General features: G+C 37.1%; 1 protein-coding gene across 2 annotated transcripts in view; it reads left to right on the top strand.

Moving 5' to 3' along the window:
- Positions 1-22,126, top strand: part of Ttc30 (tetratricopeptide repeat domain 30) — a 138,248-nt gene that overhangs the window by 98,436 nt on the left and 17,686 nt on the right. For both annotated transcript variants that reach the window (XM_067122043.1, XM_067122042.1), the window contains 2 exons: positions 12,723-12,802; positions 19,231-19,419. In XM_067122043.1, coding sequence (XP_066978144.1) covers positions 12,723-12,802; positions 19,231-19,419 — 269 coding nt within the window. The remainder of the gene's footprint in view (positions 1-12,722; positions 12,803-19,230; positions 19,420-22,126) is intronic.

A 22,126-nucleotide genomic window follows, 5' to 3' on the forward strand; every position in this document is an offset into this window, starting at 1 on the left:
CCCATAACTATGTTCTTCACTCGGAAGAAGACACCAGTTATGCCTACACCTTTAGCGAAAACAGAGGTTGCAGATGAGGGCGAAGATACTGCACCACCTGATGAAGTGGCGCTTTCAGAAGAGCTTTACTACTCTTCTTGGCTGTGCAGTACATTCATCTCACTGTCATCACCTTCATCGTCATCAGTACTGCACAGCTAATCCACCATCTTCATCATTCAAGTTGTATATTCACTGGTGAGTAACCATATAGAATTTTATGTTATCAAAATTACGTAGGTTTAAGAGTGGAGAATGTGTTGAAGAGCATAGGAAGTGTTTATAAGAGTGTGGGAAAGGTTTGTAAAAGTGTGAGGAGGGTTTATAAAGCCTTAAAATATATATAAATAATAAAATAAATGTAAGGTCGCTACTTCACAGATTTTTGCCTATCACGGGGGGTTCTGGAACCTAACCACCACGATAGACGAGGGACCACTGTAGTCGTTATGGACAGTAGATAGAGCCTTCTTGTCTTGAATCCTTTATATTCTATCACTGTGCCAACTAACACTATTCTGGCCAAGATCAACTACAATATAAGAGAATTTTTGAGATTGGTTGGTCGGTCATATGAAGCCCTAGGGGGAGCCCATGAGAGTGTAGCTCCTTTGAGGACTCACAGCGGCTACCAAAAATAAGTTCTTTTTTTTCCTATAGCAATACCTGTTACAGTCGAATCTCTTAAAACCAGCATTCTGTGGTCTGGGAACTCCTGTGGTTTGGCTCGATTTTGAATCAGCTGCCATTAGTTTGTTGAGTGGCCACGAGGCAGCTCCACGCATTGTTTTCACCTGACAGCAAAAATTGCCATGTATCTTTTGTTTGTATGAAAACAATTGTTAGTAATGAAAATATGTGAAGTCAGATATGTTTTCAATATTAACTTTAAGTGAATAAATATGCTTTTTTAAAGATTCCACTTGAAAAGGCTCTGCCAAGTCAAAGCTTTTAATCAAAACAATGAGACATTTGGCACTGCCCGAATTCTTTACTCTTAGAACGCTTGAAAGACTTATAGGTGATACAGTTTTGATAACTTCTTTTATATAGCTGTATATTTACCCATTCAGTATGCCACCCATGAGATCAGATGATGCTAGAGGTAAGAAATATGAGCATAAATCTTCATCTATGCTAGAAAATGTGTCTCCCTTTAGCATATGTTTAGTGTTCATTTTCCTCAATAGATGGCAGTGTGCTTTCTTTCCGTTTTGACGGTGAAGTGTCAAAATGCACTGAGTGATCATCGAAATTCATTCTTTATTTCTGTCATTTCATTACCTTCTACAAGCAAAATAAATGACGAAGAAACTATTAGCGATAATTATGTAGAGAGTAAATTTAGGAGATGAAAGTCACTGATAATATTATGCAGATTCTGAGAAAAGTTAAGTAGTTGACTTACAGTTAGGCTAACTTGGGAATGTAGGCTAAATGTATTAAGTAAAGTACACTATTTTAAAGGAAATTATACAGTATAAAGTTATAAAATGATAAAGTGAAAATATATGAGTAATAAAATGATAAAAAGTGGTGCCAGAACTTAGCCAAGTAGTAGGTTAAGTCAGCAACCAGGCTATTTGTATGTGGAATTAGCTTGCAAGACTATGTTAACATAGAGGCTTCATTTTTTAGGGATGTATTCTTTATTCCGGGATTTTCTTTGGACTGACAGTGGCCTGGTCCCAAGGTTCCCAGATTTAAGAGGTTGGACTATATTTTAAAATACAGTAAAATGTTTGGAGTCTCTATAAAGATTTTTAAAGTTCTGACCCATACATCATGGGATGCAGACTTTAACACTTAAAGTTGCATAAATCCCCCATTTTCTGAAAATTTAAACTATGGATGTGAAATGTACTCCTGAGCAAGACCAGGTCAGTTGAAGATTTTAGATCAGATTTGTTATCTGTGCCTTTTATTCCTCTTTTCCAAGTCTTCTGATTTATGCTGGAGAACTGCCTCTGAACCTTCACCATCAGTTCATATTACTACACACAGGTTGCCAAAGTCTTTTACATTTAAAACAGCTAGCAAAGGAAACTTTCCCAGATTTCAAGAACCATTTGGTTTTACAGTCCAATAGTTCTAAATACTCTGAAATATGTCTTGAATGTTTCAGTTATTCAGCTATCAGAAGTTTCGTTTTTGAGCATTATAGATGTTTTAAAACTCAGTGGCAAGTGAAGAAGGTTGTTCTGTTTCCATGGAGCATTGTACTGAGCATAGGTGCTGTAGTTTTGTCTTTAGAAGTAGCTCCAAATCTAGCACTGACTTTGATTTTGTAGTGTTAAGTATAAATTTAAAGTGTAAGGATGCACAGTGTTTTAACTACTAATTTCTAAAACAGAACTGTAAGATATTTCAAGTCTATGGAAGAATAGCAATTTTGGATGAGAGTGATTACTATTTTCTCTGATTTGAAAAGTGTTGTACAGTCTCTAAAAGTTTTTAATTTAGTTGATCCAATAGCTTTAAGAATTGTACAATAGTTTCTTATCTTTGAGTGCAGAGGAATAGATGCAAAGTTTTGCTGGGTACTTGCGCATGGGAGTGTGTATAGAAATGAAGAAACAGATAGACTAGCAAAACAGGCAGCAATTAACCTTATGTCCTAGTAGATGTCCCATCCTATGTAATGATTTCTAATTATTTTAAACCAAGAATCAGAAACTTGGTTCTTGATCAGTGGCAAGAACACGGTAGTTTACAAAAAGATAATTAAATGAGGGAGATCACAACTGAGATATCCCCTTAGAACAATAACATGTGTTGAACCCCGGACGCAGCCCTTGCTGCTTGCATATTGGCCATTCACACTTGACATGCACTTTTTGGATGGCTTGTGAACACCAACTCTACTGCTGTGATGATAGTTTGGTCCCCTTGAGTGTGAGGTACTTGCTGGTCAAGTGCCCCAATTTTAGGATTATAGTGCTTTCAGAAGCCCAAGGTGGGGTACCAAGGTTCTCTTAAGAGACATGAAGAGCAGTGGAGTTTTTAAATTTGTTGCAGAAGCCAGCCTTGTGCAACAAACTTAAGTTTTAGAATTTCGCAATGTTATTTTTCTTATTTATGATGCATATGTTAGATTTTTAGTAATTATGTAATTTTATCGTACATCATCCAAAATTATTTAATAATTCCACTGTCAGTATCCCTAGTAGCTATGACACCAGGTAACACTAATCAATCAGTCAGTCAGTCAGTTAACCATTACACTGGTGAAGGAAGTGGGGAAAGAATTCCTGAAATTACCCTTGAACCAATGAAGCAAAACCACTGGTATTGTTCACAAAACTAAGTTAAAGTTTCTTGAAAAATCTTATTTTAAACTTAACACCCTGTTCAAAAATCAATGATATAATTAGGAAGGAAAATGAATTACTGTGAAAATTTAAAGGTCTGCCAGAGCCATGATGTCTTCTGTTATTTTTTTACTGTAAAATGATGTTTTTACATTGATATGGAACTCACAAATAGGTTTAAGTGATGAGTTTGTGATGAAACAAATATATGACCACTGTAATTAAACATCAGATTACCTCAGTCACCATAAATGTCTTAATGGAAGAAACTACCAGGTACTTTTGTGACATGTTTATTGACTTCACAAAGATGTAAGTTTTCCAACTACCTTTGACTTTTTATCATCATAATCCTGAACATTTTAATGTCAACTTTTCCATTGGTAGTGCTAAAAATAGAGTAAACTACCTTCCTAGTTTTGAAAATAACGAAAAGTTTTTATAGTGAAGCACATATTTCTGCAATTTTAATATTTATATATATCAGTAAAGAATAAATTAAATTTAAAATTAAGGGATTTTCTCATGCAAAAAATTTTTGTGTACTTGCTCAGTGACAGTGTCATCAGCATTTCAGACTTGTGGCTTTTACCAGGAAATAAGAACTTTGTATTTAACACAACATGGTTGCTAAAAACTTGGAGGTATAAACAAATTTGGAAAAATTATTGTTTTCTATGAATGAGTTTTAGCAAAACATCGTATTATGAACTAATACTAAAATTTTGCGTGTATTAAATAGTGGGATAGTAAAGATCACCAGATCAGGAACATAAATAGGTAACTATGAGAACTTTGAGAAATACTAAATTCCCTTTGAAGGATTGAAAGTATGATGGCAGTAGAATGACAGACTATAACAAGCATGGTGATTCCTTCATAGCTCACCCTCACTCTTATTGAGCTACATGTAGTTTCCTGTTTCATTAGTTGGATGATGCCTTACTAGCTCACCCTCCCATGGTGACTAGTGCTGGTACCCTACTATTGGTTTTGCTCAGTTTTGAATGGTTTGCTACCATCAAGAAATTAAACATTGTAACTCATGTATTTGAATGAATGTCTCTTTGTTTTCTAGTTATGCTTTTTATTTCATAGTTTTTTTTGGAGAATATTCTTTGCATTTATGTCATATCACAAAGTAGAATTTTATATAAGCCTCTTATCAAGTAATTACATAGCTATAGTTTCTGTTAACTGGCAGCTAAAATTTTTTAAATTCACAGTAGCACTACTTTGTTTTGGTTAGGCGACTAACCCCGCCCACTTTCGGGGTAAGAGAGGAACTAATCCAGCAAAAAGAGCTCAGTATGTTTCTGCTGGCTGATGGCTGTACTTCAGTCCTTAGCAGCAAAATATTTTGGATTTCTTTAGCTTCTCAGTTGGTCGTAGTACTACAATTGGTGAAGTGTTCTCTTTATGGTAGCTTTTTGGCATATTTAGACAGCGCCAGGTTCTTTTTCAGACCTAAGTACTGAATTTGACTGTTATAATTCTGATCTTAGACATTCCAAGCTTTGTTGACTTTTGACTTGTCGACTATGATTCTGGTTCCCAAGGCTGTAATACTAGGATAACTAAAGACTTTAGCTAGTCAGGTTCCTGCTAAGTCTGTGTCTGATAATGTTTCTTTACCTTTTATTCCTCCTAATCTCAGTTCTCATTCTGGTCCACCATCTCCTCTCCCCAGCTCCCTTACTCCCAATCCTGATACCATTGCCAGCCTTGAGTTGAGAGTTAATAAGAAATTTGAGTTGTCAGTGAATACTATGAAACAGATAGGCGCTTCAGTGAAAGTCCTTATGGACAAGTGCAGTGTTAAAAGTGTTGGTGAAGTGTCAGTGGAGGAAGTGGCTGTCTGTCCTGCCGATTCTCCCAGGCAAAGGTCCCTGGTAAACTCCCCTAAACCTGGGAGGAGCCAAACTGATAGCCCAAAGGAGGTTGGTGGGGTCTGCCCACAGGCAGTCGCCCCTTCAGTCTGTCCTGTTGCTGCTTCCCAGGTCACGACAGAACGCCACTGGAAAGGCATCTCTGTGGAAGTGAGTCGTCTTTCTTCAAGTGATTCAAGTCCCAGACGCCAATGGAGTTTTAAAGACGAATCTCGTCCTTTGAAGAGACGTGCTATTGATGTGTCTCTTTCCCCTGCAGTTCCTGTAAAAAAGCCCAAGGAATCTTCTCTAGCAAAGCTGTCTTGCAGCTTTGGGGACAGTCTGAACCTTTCTCCCAGGATCACATGGAGTTAGAGGGACAGTTGTCAACAGTTAAACATCTATTCCCTTCTCGCAAGTGGTGTTCTTCGGCTAGGATCGTGGACGAGCCCCCATGACTGGCGCCACAGCGTTCTCCTGGAATTGGGAAAGTAACTGAGCAACTTTAGCGCCCGAGCTTCCTGCTCTCGCTACGATTATTGACTCAGGACTCCCTCATGCTTCTGAACTCCCATTAGCTCCTGCTCCCACAGCACCCAACTCTGTTGTGTCTGCATTAAGACCTTTGGCACCAGAGTGTCTGTTGGTGCCAGAACACCCATTGGCGCCAGAGCTCCTCTTGGTGCCAGAGCGCCCACTGGTGCTGGAGTGCCCAGTGGCACCAGAGCTTCCCTTGGCTTCGGAACGTCTTTTATTACAACGTCTGGTTCTTTCCAAGCACCCGTTGGTGCCCAAGCCTTTGTCTGTGCATGAGTGCCAGTTGGCTCTTGAGCTTGTTTTGTCTTCTAAGTGCCCTATGTCTGCAGAGCCCACCTGGGCTCCTGTGCTCCCTATCACTCCTTCTTTTAAGCTCCTGACACCTACTTCTGTTTTGGGGGTTTTGGATCCAGCCACTGCCCAGCTGCCCCTTCATCCTCAGTGTCTGGCCTCGGCTCAACAAGCTCCCATAGTAGTGGACCCTTCGTTTCTGTCCATTCAGTGACAGTTAGATAATATTTTGGGGTTAATAAAGAAACCCCCTTCAACACCTCAACCTCTTGCAGAGTTGTCCCCTATTTCTTCAGAGGAGGAAGAAGTAGATCCTGTGACTCTGCCAACTGCTTATGCTTCGTGGCTAACGTTTTTGTTGGCAACATTTCCTAATTTCTTCTTGCCTGCAGCTCCAGCTTCCCTGGCGTCTACATGTTTAATGGACAACCAGACTGTTAATTCTTCGAGACTCCCTAAGATGGTACTGTCTTCCTCTGCTAAGAAGGCGTTAAATGAAGTAGAAAGTTGGCTCTCTTGGAAGGGAGAGCAGGGAAGAGCCTCCTTTAGCTGCCCTCCGTCAAGGCTCTCTCAGAGGGGATATCTGCCTTATGCAACTGGAGAGGCCCTGTCCCTGGGAGCTTCTGCCTCCTCCCAGGGGGACTTCTCTGGTCTGATAGACTTATCCTGGAGGTCAGCTTTCAGTTCTGCGAAGATCCTGTTCTCGACTTCGGAGCTAGACCATTTGATCAAACACCAGTTTAAAGTTTACGAGGTGCTTAGTTTTTTAGATTGGGCAGTGGGTGCCCTTTCTCGTAAGATCAAGGATTGTCCTCCTGTCCTGGAGGACTACACCTCAGAATTTTTGGGTGTTATCTCGTCTCGACAAGGGTATAAGGGACGGATCTCTGGAGCTGGCTTCCCTTTTTGCAATAAACATTTTAAAGAAAAGGGAGCTGTGGTGTTCTTGTACCACTAAAGGTATGACCCTTTCACAGAAGGCTGCACTTCTTTATTCCCCTCTGGATAAGCGACATTTGCTCCCATAGGCTACAGTTCTTCAGATTTCTTCTGACCTTCAGGAGAAATCTACTTGGGACCTCCTTGCTCAGTCTGTGAAGTGCCCTAGAGAAACCCCAACATACTCCTCTAGGGCGGTTTCCCGTCCGACCTCAGCCCTTTCGTGGTAGGGACAGGCAAAGAGGCTTTCCCAGACTGCGTGCTAATGCCCACTTCGCCTCTTGAGCAATCAAGAAGTCCTCCTCTAAAGCTCCCTTACGTAGGTGAGACCTGTGTCCTCAGTATGCCAGTAGGAGCAAGGCTCCTTTGCTTTTGGGAATGATGGGAAGCAAGAGGAGCAGAAACCTGGATTGTAGAGTTTTGACGGAGGGATACTCCATCCCATTCATACGGAAGCCTCCTTTGACCAGCTTGCCAGTCGTATTGACGGCCTACTCATTAGGCTCCGAGAAGTTTTCTGCCCTCTCCCAAGAAGTGTCTTCCCTCCTCGAGAAAGAAGCCATCGAAGTGGTCGAGGATACCAGCTCTCTGAGGTTCTACAATTGGTTATTCATAATCCCCAAGACCTCAGGAGGCTGGAGGCCAGTCCTGGATGTAAGCACCCTGAATTTTTTTGTCCAGAAAACCAAATTCAAAATGGAAGCGAGACAATCCATCCTAGCATCCATTCGTCAGGGGGAATGGATGATTTCAGTGGATGTGAGGGATGCATACTTCCATGTTCCAGTTCATCAGGACTCAAGGAAGTTTTTAAGGTTTGTTTTCAAGAACATGGTGTATCAGTTCAGAGCCCTTTACTTTGGCCTAGTCAGAGCTCCCCAGGTTTTCACACGAGTCTTAACTCCCTTAGCAAAATGGTTACATCTGATGGGAATCAACATTTCGTTCTGTTTGGACTATTGGCCCCTTCATTCTTGGTTGAAGGAAGCATGTACGGAGGACCTGCAAAAGACCCTTCTTCTAGCCCAGGCCTTTTAATAAATTTTCAGAAGTCACAGCTGACCCCTTCTCAGGAGATAGCATATTTGGGGATGAGGATAAACTCTCTGACTTTTCAGGTTTTTCCCTCCCCAAAAGGATGCCTGCCTTCAGAAAGTGGAAAAATTCCTCTCTCTTCAGTCTTGCTCTGCAAACAACTGGATGAGCCTTCTAGCCTCAAGGGAAGTCCCTCCTTCCTCTGAGCCCCGACCTAGTGTTCTATTCAGACACTGCAGACCTAGGTTGGGGGAGCTCTCTTGGGAGACAGGGAGGTCTCCAGAATTTGTACTCGAGAAAAGAGCAAATGGCATATCAGTGTAAACGAGTTGAAAGCAATTCACTGGGGATTACAAGAGTTTGCTCTGGAAGTGTTTGGAAAGACAGTGACAGTCCATTCAGACTATACCATGGCACTGTCTTACGTCAAGAAGCAAGGGGGGCCGCACACTTTTACCCTTTTGCGAGGCAGGAAGAGCTTTTCTCTTGTGGGCGGATCGAAACCAGACGAAGATCCTAACTAGGTTTATTCAAGGGAAATTAAACGTCCTAGCAGACGAACTGAGCCGCCGAAAACAAGTGCTCCCTACAGAGTGGACTCTGGATCCTTTAGTGTGCCTAAAACTTTGGAAACTGTGGAGAAAGCCAGTTCTGGATATGTTCGCAACTGCGAAGAACTTACATCTTCCTCTGTATTGTTTGCCGGCCCCAGATCTGCAAGCATGGGCGACGGATGCAATGCTTGTGGATTGGTTGGACAATGATCTGTATTCCTTCCCTCCATTCAAGATGGTAAGGGAAGTAATCAACAAGTTCCAGAATCACCAAAATGTAACAGTGACTCTAATAGCTCCATTTTGGCCAACCAAGGAGTGGTTCCCAGACTTGTTAGAGCTTCTGACAGACTTTCCGAGGCTGTTGCCTCAGAAACTAAATTTACTCAAACAACCACATTTCTGACAGTTCCACCAAGGACTGTCCACTTTGGTCCTGACCACATTCACACTGTCAGGAAACTGGTGCAATCGAAGAGATTTTCAAGGTCAGTTGCAGACGTTATTGCTTGATGCAGACGCCAGTTCTTGAGCAATGTTTATCAAGCCAAGTGGACAATCTTCTGTTCATGGTGCTGAACGCATAACATCCTGTCTTTTAAGACAACTGGAGCTGAAATTGGAGATTTCTTGCTTTATTTAAGATCTTCTAGGGGACTATGTTCCTCAACTAATAAGGGTTACAGAGCAATGTTGAGCTCTGTATTTAGACCGGAAAATCGTCAAAAATCATAAGAAAACCTTACTTTGAACTTCTAAAACGTTCAATCTCTAAATGAGATTATTTAACAAGGAAGAATCTGTTTCTGGTAGCATTGGCTAAAGCTAACCCTCGAACGCGTCGTGAAGCCGGAACCGTCGCGTCTTAGCGAGTTTGAACCTCTAAGTTCAATCTCTAGATAAGAGAATCGGTTTCTCACAGGCTAAGTAATGCTATTTGTTTTCTCACAGTTTACTTTTGGGTTTTTAGCGAAGAATGAGACCCCTTCCATTCCGTGACCTCATTCCTTCTCTATCAAAAGTCTGGTAGATGTCTTAGGGCCTGAGAAAGAGGAAAGGCCCTTTGCCTTGTAAGGGCACTTAAATTTTACTTGCAAAGAACTGAAAAGATTTGTTGTGCATTGAGCAACCTTTGATGCTCAGTGAAAAATCCATCACGTCCTTTCTCAAAAAATGCCGTGGCATTTTTTATTAACCCTTAAACATCGAGCCTCTATTTACAAAAACGTCTCCCGTATGCGGCGTTAGGGAGTTAAGCGCCAGCGGAAAAAAGTTTTTCAAAAATTCACAGCACGCTTATTTTTTAAGATTAAGAGTTCATTTTGGCTCCTTTTTGTCATTGCCTGAAGTTTAGTATACAACCATCAGAAATGAAAAAAATATCATTATCATATATAAATATTGAAATATATGACAGCGCAAAAAAATTTTCATATATAATTTTATACAAATTGCGCTGTGAGCAAAACAGTTAAAGCTAACGGATTATTTTTTTGTTTGTATTGTACACTAAATTGCAATGATTTTGGTATATAACAAATTGTAAAACGATCAAAGCAACACAGAAAATATTATCACAATATGATGCATGAATCCGTGCTTGGAGCGGACGTAAAAAATGTTTTTCAAAAATTCACCATAAATCGAAATATTGTGCTAGAGACTTCCCGTTTGTTGAAAAATGAAGCTAATTGATTGAATATTACTAGACTGGAAGTGTTTTAGCTTACAATTGCAGTTTTCGACCATTTCGGTCGAGTTAAATTTGACCGAAGGTCAAATTTTTTCTATTTATCGTAATTTATATGAAAATATTTCAAAACTGATAAAAGCTACAACCATGAGTTATTTTCTGTTGTATTCTACATGAAATTGCGCACATTTTCATATATAAAACTTTATGTAACAACTAATATAAAACGGTGCAAACATTACGACAACGTGACAAAAAGAATTTCTGAGATGTTCGGCCGAGTTACACGCAGAAGTAAGGAAAATGTTTTTTCAAAAATTCACCATAAATCGAAATATTGTGCTAGAGACTTCCAATTTATTGCAAAATTAAGGTAAATGATTGAATATTACTAGAATGTAAGAGTTTTAGCTTACAATTGTGTTTTTCGACCATTTCGGTTGAGGTAAAGTTGACCGAAGGTTGAAATTTTGGCAGTTATTGTGATTAATGTGAAAATATTTCAAAAGTGATAAAAGCTACAACCATGAATTATTTTCTGTTGTATTCTACATGAAATTTCTCACATTTTCATATATAAAAGTTTATGTAACAACTAATGTAAAACAATGCAAACATTACGACAACGTGATGAAAGAATTTCTGAGATGTTCGGCCAAGTTACTGCGCGCAGACATAAGGAAAAAGTTTTATTTTTTAGAAATTCACCATAAATCGAAATATTGTGCTAGAGACTTCCAGTTTGTTGCAAAATGAAGGTACATGATTGAATATTACTAGAATGTAAGAGTTTTAGCTTATAATTGCGTTTTTTTACCATTTTGGTCGAGTTAAAGTTGACCGAAGGTTGAAATTTTGGCAGTTATCGCGATTTATATGAAAATATTTCAAAACTGATAAAAGCTACAACCATGAGTTATTTTCTGTTGTATTCTACATGAAATTGCACACATTTCCATATATAAAACTTTATGTAACGACTAATATAAAACGGTGCAAACATTATGACAACGTGACGAAAGAATTTCTGGCGCGGACGTAAGGAAAAAGTTTTTTCAAAAATTCATCATAAATCGAAATATTGTGCTAGAGACTTCCAATTTGTTGCAAAATGAAGGTAAATGATTGAATATTACTAGAATGTAAGAGTTTTAGCTTACAATTGCGTTTTGTGACCATTTCGGTCGAGTCAAAGTTGACCGAAGGTTGAAATTTTGGCAGTTATCGAGATTTATATGAAAATATTTCCAAACTGATAAAAGCTACAACCATGGGTTGTATTTTGTTGTATTTTACATGAAATTGCGCACATTTTCATATATAAAACTTTACGTAACGGCTAATATAAAACTGCAAAAATTATGACAAAATGACGAAAGAATTTGTGAAATTTTCAGCTGAGTTACAGTCATGGGACGTAAGGTAAATGTTATTTTCAAAAATTCACCATAAATCGAAATATTGTGCTAGAGACTTCCAATTTGTTGCAAAATGAAGGTAAATGATTGAATATTACTAGAATGTAAGATTTTTAGCTTACAATTGCGTTGTTCGACCATTTCAGTTGAGTCAAAGTTGACTGAAGGCTGAAATTTTTTGTAGTCGACGTACGGTACGTCCACTTGGCACCCAACAAACAATTTTAGTCAATGTATGATACGTCCAGTAGGCGTTTAAGGGTTAAGGATCTTATCCTGGAGGCTCGTTAGCAGTTTAAGATTGATGACTTACCTTCTGTTGGGTAGTGGTTTTTAATTCGTGGTCTAGGTGACTACATTGATTACTCTGGTTGTTTTTATGTGTACGGTACTGAGTCCAGGGCAGGGGCAACTTTTTAATTCTTTATCTGCAATTGGAAAACTCCTTTGCAACAAAGAATCCCACTAAGTAGCAGGCGCTTCCTGGCTATACTGCCATGCCGCTACTGGTTGAGATGAGCGCCAGCCAGAGGCAGTACTCTCCTGTAGCAGCTCTCTTGTCAGGTAAGGAACTAGCGAACATTTTACCAATGATAGCAGTTTTTCTATTCGCATTTCATTACAATTTTTAATGTGTTTGAATAGATAGAGCTATGCATTCCACCTCCTTCAGTGTGGGATTCAGCTGTGTAATTACTTGGTAAGTTGCTTATATAAAAATGACATTTTTATAATAAAATAAAGTTTTATATATACTTACCAAGTAATTACATGATCAGAGCCCTCCTTCCTCTCCTCGCATGGATAGGAAGGCATAAACATGTTGAGCTCTTTTTGCTCGACTAGTTCCTCTCTTACCCTGAAAGTGGGCAGGGTTAGTCGCCTAACCAAAACAAAATAGTGCTACTGCAAATTTCAAAAATTTTAGCTGTCGGTTAATACAAACTATAGCTATGTAATTACTTGGTAAGTATATATAAAACTTTATTTTATTATAAAAATGTCATTTTTGACTTTTGAGATTTGTATTTTATCAGATGAAGCAGCAAGAGAGGCGCTAACAGACATGCCACCAAGATCTGAAGAGGAACTGGATGCTGTCACTCTTCATAACCAAGTAAAGTATTCAATTTTGGCGTTTTCTTTGTTATTTTAATATATTTCTAAATTGTAAAACCATAGTGACTCTGGATTTGACTTGTTGAGTTATATAATCTGTTACTGGAAGAGTGCTGTGTGTATTTACCTGCATGTAAGATATTCAAATTTATTATGAACATTGTGGAAATGTTTATGTATGAATGGATGTACTGTATGTATGTATGAATACAGTAGCATCTCAGTTTGGTGAACCTCAACTGATTGACCTTTGTTACTTATAGAATGCATATAAGTCTGGTAAACAAAAAAAAATTTGTACTTAAAAGAATAATCTGGTAAGTATACTAGATTTATCGAACTCTGAAACACAACCAGCATTTCGTACTTAGTGGAATAATGTGGTAGGTGTGTGTGTTCAATGTGTTATCCTTATCACTAAAAGTTGGGGATGAGGGAAACACTGAAATATAAAAAGTAGGTCCTTAATGTCTAGTGGAGTTAACAAATTCACAGAGGTGCAAATTATGTGCTTATAAGGGACACAGAGCGGTCCCTTACTGGCGAATCATTACTGCCAGATGAACAAGGTTTGGTCATTACATATCGTACATGATACATATTGGAATGACATGCATTTAATACATTAGGGAGGTATATAAATGGACATGAAATATAAAAGATTTTAATGCATTTATATATATATAAAGGTTCATATATCATACTGAGTATGTCTTTCATGTACCTACAGTAGATATGGTAGATTTATCAGATGGTGGAGTAACTGCATGCAACCAATACTCCTCTGTCTGAACTTGTGAGTGTGGATTCTTTTGTTTCCAGAGTAAGTAACCCATCATGCCCCACTGTTTTTGCACTGGAGTCCACTTGGAGTCTTATGTCTGCCTTGTAAAGAACCTGTGCTTTTCATCAACATGACTTTTGTGATTTTGCTTTTGCCAGTAAAGTAAGGACAGTTATTTTTCCTCTTATGTTAAAAATTCTATCAACAGAGTATGTTATCTAATGTAATACACTTGCAGCATAAATTAAATTTTCTTACGAAAAATAATATGTTAAAGCTGAATGTCACACTTTTTTCCATCTTGTAACCACAGGTTCAGGAATTCTGAGAGTTTTGGTTAAATACAGTAAAGTGGTTCTATTCATGTATATACGGCAGTCCCCAGTTAACGGGGGCCTCAGTTAATGGCAATCCGGTTTTACGGCACTTGTCTTGCGACGAAAATCAGCAATTTTTGTCGCCGAAAATCACTGATTTTTGCTTATCAGCGCCAATAATTGGGTATTGGCACCGATAACCAAAAATCAGCGCTGATAAGTCCTGAAAATCGCTGATCTTTGGTTATCATCACACCCTCAGAAACGGAGCCCCCACCGATGACTGGACTGCCTGTACTTTATTTCAGGATAGGAAATCACAGTACAGTACTGTACTGTAAATCCATGTTAATTGAACATATGTATTAATTCTGTTGACGAACTATGTGCTGGCCTGTCAGAAGTACATCCAGGGTAGGTGCTGTTATGTTGACATTGGAGGTTTCCACAGTTAGATACAGCGGGTATCTGATGCATTCATTTGTGGTTTTTGATCATGACCTAAGTGCATGGAGACAGTGTGACAGATGGATGAAAGCGTTGTGACCCTTCGAACATTGAACCAGTGTCGTTACGCCTCCAGGGAGGAGTTATTAAGTGAGTGTGTATGTGTGTGCACTCTCTAATGGTATATTATGAGAGGAACAGACAATAGCTATGGGGTTTGCTTTGTGGCTAGGTGTGATTTGCTTTGTGCAGTGTTTAAGAACCGCCACTGTGAGATCCATTATTTGCGGCAATAGAAAGTGAGTAACTTATGTCTTTTCAGACATTATGGGGAAATACCCACTTTGTGTTGCAGTGAAACTCCTCTGATCCTCCATTATGCATTTTCCCATTTTGTTCTCCATTGTGCATTTTTCCATTTTGAATGTTGATTTCTTTTAACACCATTTCAGGCTTTAATATATGATATGTTTCTTGTAACAGGAATTCTGTGTTCGTCCTGTGAGGATGAATATTTTGGAAATAGTGTTCTTTACATTCTCTATGACATTTATATTGGTCTAGAATAATTATGACCTGTTTATTTTATCTGACGACCAGGGTGTTAGTCACTAGTATTGGTTGGTCTAGAATCAGTAATTCAGTGGATTGTGTATCAGAATTTCCTCTAGTTATGATTTTCATTTATATTGGGTGTGAGTCACTCCATTTCATGACCGTAGCTTTTGCTGAATTACTTTTATTAAATTTGCAAATAAAATTTAATTTTGTACCTCAGTGTTTAATTCCAGTAGGCCTTTGTCTGAGGTATACAGAGAGAGAGAGAAGGAATGTGCTGACCCAGTGCCGGGCCATCAGTACCAGGGAATCTTAGTGATGTAAGATAATATGATGCTGTTCTTAAAAGAGATGCTGTAAGAGATTGTGACCCTAATTTACCTTGTGTAGAGTCATAACATATAATAATTCTCCTTTAGTTACTTTTTTAAAGGATTGTACCACACTTCTGTGAGCACTTGCTCTGGCACTCTAAGATTTGTTAATAAAAGAAGTGTAATACCAAGTCACCATAACCACACTGGGGCCCTCATTGTGCTTCATAGCATCGTCTCCAAGTTATAATTACACAGATTTACTGTATGTTGTTTAACACTTGGATTTCTACAGGCATCTGCTTAATGCCTTGTTGTTTTACTTGTAGTTAATTGTTTAATCTGTGCACGTGTGCTTGTCTATACATAAGAATGCATCACATTGCAAAACACTATACACTTACTGTGCTCCCCTCCCGCCTTCTCTGTCTGTCTATCTCTACTAATATTTATTCAGTGGAGTACATTCCAGTGTCATGTTAAGAAGCAGCTCAGTAGTCTGCTTCTTCAGTAAGTAACAAAATTTGCTAAGTATTGACGACTAGTGTACAGTATAGCCTACATGATACAGTACCCTGAAAACATACAATACCTTGGAGTTAACTTGCATAACATATAGTGTAGGGCACTTCTGTAAAAACTACTTAATAGTCTATCTTAACTGGCATTTGATAAGTGTCATTTAATTTAAAATACTAATTATTCTATTTTAGAGTTATAGCTGCAAAATGAATTGCTCTTAAAAATATGTGTACGTACCTGTACCAACTTATGCTACATAATATTTAAATTACTATAAACAAAACTCATACAATATCAAAACATAACTGTTGTTTCTTTTTAAACATAATCCCAAGGTCTTTATAAAAAATAAAATATGAGAGAGAGAGAGAGAGAGAAAACACAGCTCAAATGTATAGGTTACCCTAACACGGTGCATAGTGTGTGTGTGTGTGTGTGTACACCTTGTATACATGGAGATGAATATACTGAAAAATATGGGTAACACTACATTACTGTACTGTACAGTATTAAGTATAATATGGTACTATACTGCAGTAAGTAAATGTTAATAAAAATACTGTAAGAGAGAGAGAGAGAGAGAGAGAGAGAAAGGTAAGCAAGCACATTATAAGTGCATACTTTAGCTTAACCCTTAAACGCCTACTGGATGTATCATACGTTGACTAAAATTGTCTGTTGGGTGCCAAGTGGATGTACCGTACGTCGACTACAAAAAATTTCAACCTTCGGTCAACTTTGACTCGACCGAAATGGTCGAAAAACGCAATTGTAAGCTAAAACTCTTACATTCTAGTAATATTCAATCATGTACCTTCATTTTGCAACAAATTGGAAATCTCTAGCACAATATTTCGATTTATGGTGAATTTTTTAAAAAAACTTTTTTCTTATGCCCGCGCGGTAACTCGGCCGAAAATTTCAGAAATTCTTTCGTCATTTTGTCGTAATTTTTGCACTGTTCTATATTAGCCATTACATAAAGTTTTATATATGAAAATGTGCACAATTTCATGTACAATACAACAGAAAATAACTCATGGTTGTAGCTTTTATCAGTTTTGAAATATTTTCATATAAATCACGATAACTGCCAAAATTTCAACCTTCGGTCAACTTTGACTCGACCGAAATGGTCAAAAAACGCAATTGTAAACTAAAACTCTTACATTCTAGTAATATTCAATCATTTACCTTCATTTGGCAACCAATTGGAAGTCTCTAGCACAATATTTCGATTTATGGTGAATTTTTAAAAAACTTTTTCCTTACGTCCTCGCCAGAAATTCTTTCACGTCACGTTGTCGTAATGTTTGCACTGTTTTATATTAGTCGTTACATAAAGTTTTATATATGGAAATGTGCGCAATTTCATGTACAATACAACAGAAAATAACTCATGGTTGTAGCTTTTATCAGTTTTGAAATATTTTCATATAAATCACGATAACTGCCAAAATTTCAAGCTTCGGTCAATTTTAACTCGACCGAAATGGTAAAAAAACGCAATTATAAGCTAAAACTCTTACATTCTAGTAATATTCAATCATGTACCTTCATTTTGCAACCAACTGGAAGTCTCTAGCACAATATTTTGATTTATGGTGAATTTCTGAGAAAAAAAACTTTTTCCTTACGTCTGCGAGCGGTAACTTGGCCGAACATCTCAGAAATTCTTTCGTCATGTTGTCGTAATGTTTGCATCGTTTTACATTAGTCATTACATAAACTTTTATATATGAAAATGTGCGCAATTTCATGTAGAATACAACAGAAGATAGCTCATGGTTGTAGCTTTTATCAGTTTTGAAATATTTTCACATAAATCACGATAACTGCCAAAATTTCAAGCTTCGGTCAACTTTAACTCGACCGAAATGGTAAAAAAAACGCAATTGTAAGCTAAAACTCTTATATTCTAGTAATATTTAATCGTTTACCTTCATTTTGCAATAAATTGGAAGTCCGTAGCACAATATTTCGATTTATGGTGAATTTTTGAAAAAATTTTCCTTACGTCTGCGTGGTAACTCGACCGAACATCTCAGAAATTCTTTTGTCTCGTTGTCGTAATATTTGCACCGTTTTATATTAGTCGTTACATAAAGTTTTAAATATGAAAATGTGCGCAATTTCATGTACAATACAACAGAAAATAACTCATGGTTGTAGCTTTTATCAGTTTTGAAATATTTTCACATAAATCACGATAAATAGAATAAATTCTACTTTCGGTCAACTTTAACTCGACCGAAATGGTCGAAAACTGCAATTGTAAGTTAAAACACTTACAGTCTAGTAATATTCAATCAATTAGCTTCATTTTTCAACAAACAGGAAGTCTCTAGCACAATATTTCGATTTATGGTGAATTTTTGAAAAAAATTTTTTTACATCCCACGCTGCGTTACGAATTCATGCATCATTTTGTGATAATATTTTCTCTGTGTTGCTTTGATCGTTTTACAATTTGTTATATACCAAAATCATCGCAATTTAGTGTACAATACAACTAAAAAAAATTAACTCATTAGCTTTAACCGTTGTGCTTACAGCGATTTGTATACAATTATATAAGAGTTTTTTTTTTTGCTGTCATATATTCCAATATTTATATATGATAATGATATTTTTTCATTTCTGATGGTTGCATACTAAACTTCAGGCAATGACAAAAAAAGAAGCCAAAAATGAACTCTTAATCTTAAAAACTAAGCTTGCTGTGATTTTTGAAAAAACTTTTTTTCCGCTTTTCGCGCTAACTCACCAACGCCGCTAGCATATGGGAGACATTTTTGTAAATAGAGGCTCGGCGTTTAAGGGTTAATGTGATGCTTGCATGTACATATACCCCATACACATGCATATGTACAGAATGGAAACTATACGTGTAATACTATATTGTTGTACTGTATTAAGTACAGTGCAGTACTGCATTCCACTAAGTAAATGTCTATAAAAATACTGTACTAAGAGAGAGAGGGGGAGGGGAGAGGGCACAGTAAGTGGGTTGTTTCCTGATGTGATGCATTTTATGTAAAGACACACACATACACTGACTAAAAAAATAATTATATACAACTCAACAGTTCACCTATAGATGACAGTAAAGAAAATCCCAAAACCTATAGTATTAGGCACCCTGCCCTGTACATCAATTTTTATGTAATCTTACCTTGAAGATGATAAGTTGTATGGCAATAGAGGGATTGATAATTGTATGAAAACAAGTTACTATACTATTTTCAAAATGTATAATTTCGGCTTTTACAGCTTCACAACAAGTCAGGAGCAAGTATCTATGAAATATGAGTGTTGGTTGTGTAGGGATGTTGTTAATGGGAATTTTTCAGGGTTGGTCAAAATGATCCGCAGGATGTGGAAACAGAAATTTTGTGTAATTTCATTATTAAGATTAAAATAATCTTCACAGGAAAGAAACATTCATCTCTGTTGTTCTATACAAGAAGCATAATCTTTTCAGGCCCTCATGAATATGGAGACAAAGCCAACTGAAGGGTTTGAAAAGATGCAGTTTCTTCTTGGACAAAACCCCTTTCCACCAGAAACATTTGGGAACCTCCTTCTCCTGTATTGCAAATATGAATACTACCACTTGGCCGCTGATGTTCTTGCCGAGAATGCTCACCTCACTTATAAATATTTAACTCCCGTAAGTATTCTGTAGTGTTTTGAATTACATGCCTAATGTTATGTTTGATATAATTCAGACATTTATGAATAATTCTTTTTCACTTTCTTCTTGATTCAGCTTTTATTTGGTCCTTCTCATTGGTAGCTTACTATTTCTTAGATTTTCTGTTCTTGGGATGCCACAGAATGTTACAAAGGCTCATTATCCAATGAAGATAGTAAAAAAGTTTAGTAGAATTTGGTCATTCATCATTTTAAAGTACCAGATTAAGATGAATTGATAATTTTTATTCATAGATTTTATCTCATGACCATGTAAGACACATTTCTCTTCTGAGAGTTTTTATGCTTCTGTCATAAAATGTTTGTGCAGGTGAAGTGTTTCCTAGTTGTCTGCGTATTCTTTGGCTGCAATTTTATTTCTAGTTGTGTAAATAACAGTTGGAAAAGCCCAGTATTTGTCAGTATGTTTGTGACCTGGGAGATGGTTTAGAAAATTATAGTACTGTTTCAGTTTAAGTAATCTTGCTTGATAATACTTATTCAAGTATTATTATAGCACCATAATTTCCAGGAAGGCAAGGTTTGGGCCAGACTAAAGTCTGAAGTAAGAAAATTCTGTAAACAATATAAAATAAAACTAGCTTTGCATTCATGCCATTAGCCTTTCAGGAAAGGCAAAGTTGTGATCCAGACTAAAGTTAGAAAATATTGTAAACAATATAATTTAAATCTAGCTTTGCAATCACAATATGGAATAAACACATCAGCAGAAAGAAAAAAGAAATGGAACCAGATCAAGGCTGAAAGAGTCCAGTAATATCAAAAATTATTCATGAATTTGATTAAGGGGAGCGCACGCTTACATAAAATAATTCATTTTTATGAATTTTTATATGATTGTTTTTGAATCGGATGATTATTTTGGATTTTATTAAAAAATAAAAAAAAAAAAAATTAAAAATTATTCACCTTCATTTTTAGATTTGCAATGCGATACACAAAAAGTATATCACAGTATGAAAAAATAATGGGAAGAGTTTTTCTACAAATTTGTATAATTTGATTATCACCGGTTCCTCGTCAACCTTGTAGCCCCAAACAAATATTATGTCTTTCTTTCCTCTTTCCACTGGTATATTTAACTTTAAAATTGGCCTAAAAATAAAAATGTTTTTTTGAAGTTGAAAACTGAGAAAAACGACCGTGATCAACAAGTGTTTTTTTGGCACTCATGGAAAAAACTTACCTTAGTTTATTTTGGTTGATTTCTGGCTCCAGGTCACCCCCTTCCCTCTATAAAAGGGGCATTATTCGCAGAGGGTAATCAAACCACCTGACTCATTGTTGCCTTGTTTGAAACTAAGAAACTAGAAGTTTAAGCTACCAGGCTGATATTCTTGACTGATTTTCAGTCGTTTTTCACTTGTTTGGTCTTTTTGGTCTTTGGAGTTTGATTTTCAAGCCATTTTGTCTCTCGAATAAAGAACTTCTTCTATACTTTCACTTGTGCCAAACAGATGTATGTTGTGTTCAATTTCCTCAATATTTATCTCACTCAATTGATGGTGCTGAGATTTTCCATTGCTAATTCAAACTGTAAAACACGATTGGCACTTCATTAAAATATCAGTATTCCATCTATTGGCTTGCAATTTCCTACCTGTATTTTATCTAACCGATATAATGAACTTGTCATCATATACTCCTTTTTCATCATCCTTTATTCATTTCATCATCTTTGATATTTTTGAAGGTGAAAGTTTATAGATTGTTTTAGAAATACTGGATGTAAAAAAGACAGCAAAAACACCGCAAATAGCAAAAAATTGCTCAGAGTAAAAAGTGTCCCACCACCCGCTTTCAATGTATGGTGGCAACCCTGTCTCCTACCACGCATTCACCAAGGAACAAGCCATTGTTGTTGCCAGACACTGCCAGACGTAGAAGATAAGGTGATATAAAAATCAAAATAATGAATAAATTAGGCGAATAAAGGAAAAAATGACAATAGTCATTAGGAGCCAAACGTCAGCCCTACCTCACCGTGTGGGCGAGAAGGCCCAAAACCCCATCAATTTTAATATTTTGAAAAATGCTTTGGTCACGTGATAACGAAGGTGTTGCTCATGTCTTACTGCCATTTAACCATTTTTTTAAATTTCAAAAATATTCATAAAAAATCTAAGTCAAAAGGTTAGGGGCAACATAATACATACCTATGATTTGCAAGATAGCATTTTACGGTTTTAGGTTTTTATTTATGTGTTTTTTTTCAGTACTGTATCATGAGTCCAAATTACATAAAAAATAGCATTTTAATTGGTGTTGGCATCATTGACTTTTTAGTTATGGTACCAGTCAACTTGTAATCATTTATCCATTCTGACCTTCCTTGTGTAGAAGACTGTCTGAGCCTTCCCTAATCTTGTTACTTGCCCCGGCTCAGCCCTCCCTAATCTTCTTGTTACTTTCCTCTGCCCTTTTCAGATTTCTTACTTCAACTTCTACTCATGCTCAGTTTCAAAGATGGGATCTTTACTTACTTCAACAAAAGTACCCATAGCTAGGCTTGTGGATCTTTTAATCTTGCTATAGTAGTACCTTGGGCTTGAATTCTTTCTTCAGAATTCTATCTCTATACCTAGTTTTACCATTGTTTGCTTAATTCCATTGATTGTTGTTTTTCCTTTGGTTATTCCTGTCTTTTCCTCCTTGATGTGAGG

This window comes from Macrobrachium rosenbergii, chromosome 20 (genome assembly GCF_040412425.1).
Source record: "Macrobrachium rosenbergii isolate ZJJX-2024 chromosome 20, ASM4041242v1, whole genome shotgun sequence".
NCBI lineage: Eukaryota > Metazoa > Arthropoda > Malacostraca > Decapoda > Palaemonidae > Macrobrachium > Macrobrachium rosenbergii.